At 37.0% G+C, this 10,000-nt stretch overlaps 1 protein-coding gene across 1 annotated transcript in view; it reads left to right on the top strand.

Annotated features, from left to right (window-relative positions):
• Positions 1-2,800: 2,800 nt before the first annotated feature.
• LOC137620049 (uncharacterized) overlaps positions 2,801-10,000 on the top strand; it is an 88,723-nt gene continuing 81,523 nt past the window's right edge. The window contains exons 1-3 of the mRNA XM_068350328.1: positions 2,801-2,872; positions 7,274-7,933; positions 9,278-9,475. Coding sequence (XP_068206429.1) covers positions 2,801-2,872; positions 7,274-7,933; positions 9,278-9,475 — 930 coding nt within the window. The remainder of the gene's footprint in view (positions 2,873-7,273; positions 7,934-9,277; positions 9,476-10,000) is intronic.

The raw sequence follows: 10,000 nt of genomic DNA, 5'->3' as shown, positions 1-10,000 counted from the left end.
AGTAACTTTAACAGTAGCAACAGATATTTTATATATAAACTATAAAAATAGATAAATGCCAGTCTATTCAACATAAAAACATTTGCGGCAAGTTTGAACTTTTGAAGTTCAAAACTTCACCGGCCTGACTAGGAAGATAATTTTTGGACTCGCTATTCAATATAGATTGGTTATAAAGATCGTTTTGGAGATGCTGTAAAATCCATATGGATCCAATACCCCTGCTTGTCCGGCGCACTCCAACATAGGCCACCGTCCATCTCTCCCGTATAACAAAAACTAAGGAAAATACCTCACTGTTCTGTGAGTTTTTTTTTTAACTGTGAAACATGTCGAGAGGATTTATTAAATATTTTGAGGCAAGAACAAATAAATAAAATAAATAGATTTATCGCCATTCCCCCCCCCCCCCCCAAAGAACTATTCTCCTACGAGTACAGTTACTGTAAAATTTGGTTGGTCACGTGACCGTGACATCTTTTAGATTAGGCTATGCTAGGTTAGGTTAGATTAGGTTAGGTTACGTTAGATTAGGGTTGGTTAGGTTAGGGTAGGTTATGTGAGGTTGGGTTAGGTTAAATTAGGTTAGGCAAAAGAGTAATTAGATATACATATTTTCTCGGGTTCTCCTACCAGTTAATAAATGTAATATGGTTTATGATGGCCTAAAGAAAACATCCCTGCCTGGAGATCTGCTGGACTAGAGTTCGAGACCCTCTCAAATTCGATAGTCTCTTGTAGTGTCTGCAGCCTCTCCATCCTTGCGACGTAAGAATGGGGGAGCGGGAGATACTATATGTCTCCCTGCTGAGTTATCACCAGCCATTCCCTGACCGTCCCTCGTCCTAGCTTGGGTGGAAAATGACCTTTGTCACTGATCATATGAATATATGGTCAGTCTCTAGGGCATTGTCACTGTCCCTTGCCTCTTCCATTCTTCAGCAGCCTTTAAATATGTTTTCTTGACTGTTCTGGGAAAGTGAAATAACCACCCTTTTCATGTTTATAACCTCATTTCTGTTTCATTGATCTAATTTTCATCTAGAAGTGTCAGTTGCAATCCTTTCTGACATGGAAAATCCAATTTAGAAAAACTAACGTTATACGATATCAGAGTATATTAGCTTTGAATAAAACACTTTTATAAGAGTTTCATAAATCATGAACTGTAAAATCACGCTCTTTTCATAATATGCAAATCTTAATCATACAAAATTATACATCTTACTCTCAGGCTTCCATCAGACATTCACGTGAAATTGCATAAGGTAATGGTATCTGATTATAGATGTTATCTTTGCCTAATGGAAACGTATCTGCCCAGCAATTTGTTGGACGGGGGTTCGAGATCCACTCAAGCTAGACAGTTTCTTGTGGTGCCTGCAACATTATCATTCTTGTGATCTAGGGGAGGGGTTGGGGAAGGGGGTAGAGCCTATCATCAGAAACCATTGCCTGGCCTTCCCTGGTCCTAACTTTGGTGGAGAGAGAGTTTTAAGTTTTGATCATATGTAAATATGATGCTAAGTAGCTCTAGCCGTTAAGTCATCGAAAACCATTGCCTGGCCTTCCCTGGTCCTAACTTGGATGGAGAGAGGCTTGAATTTTGATAATATGTAAATATGATTAGTCTCTAGAACACTGTCCTGGCCATTGCCTATGCTATTCATGAGAGACCTTTAAGCCATTTCGTAAACAGTTAAATACTCCCAGAAAACGCATATTGATTTCTGTATACAGAGAACATGTACGAATCTCGTTTAGTAAAATTCTTATAGTTGACCCTATATAGTAAAGAGCAAGTAGCTGAATATATATATATATATATATATATATATATATATATATATATATATATATATGATATATATATATATATATATATATATATATAAATAATATGTAAATAATATATATATATATATATATATAAATAATATATATATATAAACAATATATATACTGTATATATATATACATATATATATATATATATATATATATATATATATATATATATATATCTCACGATCAGCTCTCAACGTCCATCGTATATACGAGAGAAACGAGGTAGTCATACCCTGGTGAGAGGGGTGTGCGTGTGTTTACATATCTACACATTTACTCATCTTTTTTGACGGGTCGCATACACTAGCAGTGTAATAAATCATCAATAGTAAATTGAAAAAAAAATCAAAACACCCCCGCTACCTCACAAGGATGGTAAAGTTGCAGACACTAATGACACTAACGAGACTGAGCAGGACTCGAATCCCCGACTGGTGAACACCAGGCAGAAACATTACCACGCTAATAAAATGTTCCTCTACTTTGAATTAATACCGGCTCTCCTCAGTTCTTTCCAGGTACCTGAGCATCAGACAAATATAAAGAAAATCATGGCGGTAATCAAATCGAAGAGACAGGGAAACTCAAAACAATGGACGCTAATCGAGTAGCACGATTTACGTCCAATACTTTTGAGTTCATTTTCATCGTCCGATGCTGCTTTTAGTAAATCTCTATTCTAAGAGAAGGGGAAGTTCCTCTTTTTCGTATGATATAAGCAATATAAATCTCTTGGAAATCCGTCCGGTATTTGTTTAATACGGAATAAATATAATCTGTCTTTATTGTTTTTATATGAAGGATTTATTTTTATGTTTTATTGTTCTTAAAATATTCTGTAATCGGGCACACTATTCTATCTTATTTCTCTTCCGCTTTTTTTCTAGAGTTTTAATGGTTTATATATAACTTTACTTTGCGGCAAGTAACCAAACAGATAGTGTAGGGAGAGATGGCAGATGTAGTGGGCGGGGCTAAACACAGAAAATCGCCGCACAATAAGTGTGGCTGGGAACACTTCAAAGTGAGGTGTACCGGGACTTGATGTATGCAACTGTACCTTCCTTTCATTAAGTTTATCCCAAAACGGATTTTCATTTCCTTAAGGAATTACAAAAATCTCAAAGGGTCCTGTAAGCAATAAACATTTACCGGCTGCCAACGCAAGAGCCCGTGCTAAGCACAAGGTTAAGCAATCAAGAAAAGCAAGCAATAAACATGTCTGTTCTCAGCTGTCTCACATAAACAAATTATTGGCTATAATTCTATAAACTTTGATCCTCTCTAGTGATAAATGATACTGAGTATTCATTTATCCTAACGAGATAAGATTTCTCTTTTTGGTTTCATTCCTAAAGGCGCATCATTCCAGAGTCCCCATATAGGATCCCATCCTTTTCATTTACCATATGAAATGATTGGAATTAGGACTGACAAGGATGATGCTTTGTGTCCAGGCGTGGGAAAGAATGATCTATGCGCCCCTCATCTCTCTACTTCAAACAGCTTTCCATTTTCTGGAAAATTAATTGGTGGGAGTCATTTCACGCTTCTTCCGAGATCTGATTAATGTGAATTTTGAATTACATTTCTTAGAGGGGGACGGTAATGGAATCAATGTTTGGCGAGAGATTGAAAAGACAGACATACTAAACCACAGAGTATGTAGATAAATACTCAAGAGAAACACATTGAAAAGACAGAGACAAAAGAACAGCGTACGCAGATAGATAAATACGCAAGAATAGGCACATTGAAAAGCACAGCGTGCACAGATAGGTATATACGTAAGAAGAGAGACACATTGAAAAGACGGATAGGCAGGCAGACGAGAGATCAGCGTACACAGATAGATAAATGCGCAAGAATAGGCACATTGAAAAGACGGACAAAAGCACAGCGTACATAGATAGGTATATACGTAAGAAGAGACACACGTTGAAAAGACGGATAGGCAGACGAAAGATCAGCGTACGCAGATAGATAAATACGCAAGAATATGCACATTGAAAAGATAGATAAAAGCACAGCGTGCACAGATAGGTATATACGTAAGAAGAGACACACATTGAAAAGACGGATAGGCAGACGAAAGATCAGCGTACACAGATAGATAAATACGCAAGAATAGGCACATTGAAAAGACGGACAAAAGCACAGCGTACATAGATAGGTATATACGTAAGAAGAGACACACGTTGAAAAGACGGATAGGCAGACGAAAGATCAGCGTACACAGATAGATAAATACGCAAGAATAGGCACATTGAAAAGACGGACAAAAGCACAGCGTACATAGATAGGTATATACGTAAGAAGAGACACACGTTGAAAAGACGGATAGGCAGACGAAAGATCAGCGTACGCAGATAGATAAATACGCAAGAATATGCACATTGAAAAGATAGATAAAAGCACAGCGTGCACAGATAGGTATATACGTAAGAAGAGACACACATTGAAAAGACGGATAGGCAGACGAAAGATCAGCGTACACAGATAGATAAATACGCAAGAATAGGCACATTGAAAAGACGGACAAAAGCACAGCGTACATAGATAGGTATATACGTAAGAAGAGACACACGTTGAAAAGACGGATAGGCAGACGAAAGATCAGCGTACACAGATAGATAAATACGCAAGAATAGGCACATTGAAAAGACGGACAAAAGCACAGCGTACATAGATAGGTATATACGTAAGAAGAGACACACGTTGAAAAGACGGATAGGCAGACGAAAGATCAGCGTACACAGATAGATAAATACGCAAGAATAGGCACATTGAAAAGACGGACAAAAGCACAGCGTACATAGATAGGTATATACGTAAGAAGAGACACACGTTGAAAAGACGGATAGGCAGACGAAAGATCAGCGTACACAGATAGATAAATACGCAAGAATAGGCACATTGAAAAGACGGACAAAAGCACAGCGTACATAGATAGGTATATACGTAAGAAGAGACACACGTTGAAAAGACGGATAGGCAGACGAAAGATCAGCGTACACAGATAGTTAAATACGCAAGAATAGGCACATTGAAAAGACGGACAAAAGCACAGCGTACATAGATAGGTATATACGTAAGAAGAGACACACGTTGAAAAGACGGATAGGCAGACGAAAGATCAGCGTACACAGATAGATAAATACGCAAGAATAGGCACATTGAAAAGACGGACAAAAGCACAGCGTACATAGATAGGTATATACGTAAGAAGAGACACACATTGAAAAGACGGATAGGCAGACGAAAGATCAGCGTACACAGATAGATAAATACGCAAGAATAGGCACATTGAAAAGACGGACAAAAGCACAGCGTACATAGATAGGTATATACGTAAGAAGAGAGACACGTTGAAAAGACGGATAGGCAGACGAAAGATCAGCGTACACAGATAGATAAATACGCAAGAATAGGCACATTGAAAAGACGGACAAAAGCACAGCGTACATAGATAGGTATATACGTAAGAAGAGACACACGTTGAAAAGACGGATAGGCAGACGAAAGATCAGCGTACACAGATAGATAAATACGCAAGAATAGGCACATTGAAAAGACGGACAAAAGCACAGCGTACATAGACAGGTATACACATAAGAAGAGAGACACAATGAAAAGACAGATAGGCAGACGAAAGATCAGCGTACACAGATAGATAAATACGCAAAAAGACACACGTCGTAACGAAACCGACAAACGAATAGCGTACAAGGATAAATAATCAAGAAGAGAGATAGTGAATAGACAGACAAAAGAAGAGCGTACACAGATAGATAAATACTCTAAGGCACACCGGCAGTACGACAGAGAGAGAGAGAGAGAGAGAGAGAGAGAGAGAGAGAGAGAGAGAGAGAGAGAGAATGCTTTTCACTCGTAAATTATAGTTCCAATTAGATATGAGCTAGAATTTATGATGCCATCCTTCGAAAACAAATTATGCTTTAAGCCATAAATCCTTAACTTCCTGTCTCCAACACTTTCACTTTAAACAATCCTGCGTTTCCAATACTGCGAGGAAGGTCATATATTCATACTGCATATCAGATATACTTATAAAAGATACACAGGTAAGCTTTCAATGCTAAGTAATTCGATGCATTATGTGAGAACAGTTATAACTTATCGGAGATTAAATATCAGACAGTGAAGTGCTAAGCGTGGCAGTATTGCATATTTCAATCCTTTTAATGGGTGATAAATTTATGACCTATCTCAAAAACGGACACTTGAATTCATATAGATTAAAACAAGTAAGGGTTGGTGGCCTGGCCTATTGTAAACATCCCTGCCTGGCGTTCAGCCGGACTAGAGTTCGAGTCCCGCTCAAGCTCAATAGTTTTATTTTTATAGTCTCTGCAACCTCACCATCATTGTGAAGCTAAGGATGGGGAGTTTGGGGGAGCCTATGGGCCTACCTGGTGAGTCATCAACAGCCATTGCCTGTCCCTCCCTGCTCCTAGCTTGGATGGAGAAGGGCTTGAGGGCTGATCATATCCTATGTGACTATAGGGCATTGTTCTGCTACCTAGGGCAATATCACTGTCCCTTGCCTCTGCTATTCATGAGTGGCCTTTAAACCTTTACACTCTCAGTTAGCTCGTCTCTCTGTAGCTCTTTCCCTCTAATTGCGTACTTGTATTGTCAGTCTCTATCTATATTGTATTACAGCCCACAAGGTACAATTCCCATTTTCCCAGGTGTCAGCGATCCAACATGTAACCAGATTCGGTTGAGTGTCGGTAAAATGTATTGCAACTGTACTTTCTGGTCGTTTTCCTTAATGATATAAGACCTGTGGGTCGTCCCTTGAAGATTTGATTGCCACTTCTTCCTACGAGGGAAGCGAAATAGGGTACTAAACGCGGTGCGAAACGGCTCACATGACGTCATCAGGATTAGAATGAAATTACTCCGCCGTAGTGCGTAGTCCACAAGAATATAGTTGGATGAGCTGAGACGAAAATTAGTTCACTAGGACCCGTTTAGAAATTGGTTTTTCAGGATTCCGTATTGTGACGTAGTAAGGAAAGAGTACTTTGGGTAAACAGCAGATCAACTTGAACGTAGTACAGACTTCCCAATAGTAAAAATGTTTCAAGGGCAATATCGAGAGGTGATTTTAAACTGCCTTACTTATACTGTATGTATTAAATTTCCATGAAGGAAAAATGTGTCATATGATTTCCTCTCTCTCTCTCTCTCTCTCTCTCTCTCTCTCTCTCTCTCTCTCTCTCTCTCTCTCTACCGTATGATTTCCCCGACCTCTCTCTCTCTCTCTCTCTCTCTCTCTCTCTCTCTCTCTCTCTCTCTCTCTCTCTTAAACTCGCTAGGGATTGCTGCTCAGCTAATCATTAAAAAAAACAATGTAAATTAGCTGTAAATAATAAACCCAAGCGTTTCATTCCAGATTGTTGAAAAGTCTCCGGGATGCGACGCTGGAAGCAGCGTTCCGTTCCAGTACCACGAGACTCTCCATTCTACAATAAACTACGAAGAGGCCGCTGACGAAGCAGAGTTGAAAAGGCACCATCTTGGCCATCACGCGAGACACGAGAAGGGCGTCCTGCGCATGGGCCAAGCCTTCCTTCCGCAGAAGCAACGACAGTACTCCCCTCAGGAGGGAATTGGCCTCTACCAATTGAAGTACACGTTTCCACCACCAGCTCCAAAGGAGGAGTTGAGACTGCATATGGAGAGGGATGGAGGACCTAAGGGGGTAGGGGTAACTTCAGAGGCCTCTGTTATGGAGGAGAATTTGATCCTTCAAGCTCCAAAGGAGTTAAGACTGCATAGGGAGGAGAGAGATGGAGGCCCTATGAGAGTAAGTGTAACTTCCGAAGCCTCTGTTATGGAGGAGAATTCGATCCTTCAAATTGTGGGTGACGATCCTCCTCCACACCAAACAGATTGGGAGAATGGAATCCTAACCCAGGGTAAAGGCATCAAGGAAGCTGATGCTGATATCCTGATGAATAATGAGAACAATAGCATATCTTCTATTTCCAACGTGGGGATTCATAGTGCTGACGATCTCACTGCTATTGGCCATCCATTCTGCAGATCGAGGGTAGGTATGGAGTTAGAAATGAAAGCATGCTTATACATACATATACCTCTATCTAGCTAAGTATGTGAACACCTATGTAGACTCAAATATATATATATATATATATATATATATATATATATATATATATATATATATATATATACACACACACACACACACATATATATATATATATATATATATATATATATATATATCTACACACATATATGTATACATACAGAGTATATAAATGTGCATATATATATATATATATATATATATATATATATATATATCTACAGTACACACATATGTATATATATACAGAATATATAAATGTGTATATAAATATATATATATATATATATATATATATATATATATATATATATATATATATATATAAATATATATATATATATATATATATATATATATATCTACACTCATATATGTATATATACAGAGTGTATAAATGTGTATATAAATATATATACATATATATGTGTATATATACACATACACACACGCATTATATAAATATAATGTATATATATATATGAATATATATATACACACGCACACACACACACACACACATATATATATATATATATATATATATATATATATATATATATATATATATATATATATATATTTATATATACATGCTGTACATCTAAGCTAGTGCAGATGTTATTACGTATCTATAAAAATATCATGTTAAAACAGAGACCAAAATGTGGATGTAGAGACCATGGAAAAAGAAAATCGAAATATTAACAACTCAAACTCACAACTTAACAGTTGAAAGATTTTTACCTCTAAATATAAATAATACTAATACATTGAGCTACTATCTCTCTCTCTCTCTCTCTCTCTCTCTCTCTCTCTCTCTCTCTCTCTCTCTCTCTCTCTCTCTCTCTCTCTCTCATACAGGGGAGAGGGTTTAATATTAAACGAATTAAATTACTAATTACAATTAATCTTTTCCTTCCAAAGAACTGTTTGTTTTCAGTTCAGACGAATGAATCCTAATAATTACAATGAATGTTTTCTTTCAAAATATTTATTTATTTTCAATTCAGAGAAATAAATCTATTAATCTTATAATCACGACTAATGTTTTCTTTCAAAATAACTATTGATTTTTAGTTCAGAGAAATAAATCTATGAACCGTATAATTACGATGAATCTTTTCTTTCAAAATAACTATTTATTTTCATTTCAGATAAATGAATCAACGAATCATAAATTCAAGCAATATAGATCTATATTCCACTGAATCTATGCATCAAAATTCAACAAATATAAATCTATATTCCATAAAGATTTCATTTATTATTTCCAAACAGGAGAAGTTCTTACCACCAGAACTATACGCCCTGGATTCGTGCGCGCTCTGCTATTCCTACATCCAGAACAGGGACTTGTTCAAGAATAGATGGAATATTTTCGAAGACAGAAATCACATTTACGTTTATGGAAATCAGACGTACTATTATAACATATTCAATCTGGAATCGAAATACGACGACAACACCACCATAACGGTGAGTATGAATTATATTATTATTATTATTATTATTATTATTATTATTACTTGCTAAGCTACAACCCTCGTTGGAAAAGCAGGATGCTATAACCCCAGGGGCCCCAGCAGGGATAATAGCTCAGTGAGGAAAGGAAAAAAGGAAAAATAAAATATATCAAGAACAGTAACAATATTAAAATAAATGTTCTCTATATAAACTATAAAAACTAACAAACCAAGAGGAAGAGAAAGAAGATAGAATAGTGTGCCCGAGTGTACCCTCAAGCAAGAAAACTCTAACCCATGGCTCGTTAGCTATGGTAAGCAGGTCTTATAGGAGAAGGACACTCCTAAATCAAACCATTGTTCTCTAGTTTTGGGTAGTGCCATAGCATCTGTACCATGGTCTTCCACTGTCTTAGGTTAAGAGATTTCTTGCTTGAAGGTACACTCGGGCACATTTTTCTATCTAATTTCTCTTCCTCTTGTTTTGTTGAAGTTCTTATAGTATATATAGGAAATATTTATTTTAATGCTGGTACTG

This window comes from Palaemon carinicauda, chromosome 26, assembly GCF_036898095.1.
Source record: "Palaemon carinicauda isolate YSFRI2023 chromosome 26, ASM3689809v2, whole genome shotgun sequence".
NCBI classification, from domain to species: Eukaryota; Metazoa; Arthropoda; class Malacostraca; order Decapoda; family Palaemonidae; genus Palaemon; species Palaemon carinicauda.
The sequence above is the reverse complement of the archived record's forward strand: the minus strand, read 5'-3'. Positions and strand labels throughout refer to the sequence as shown.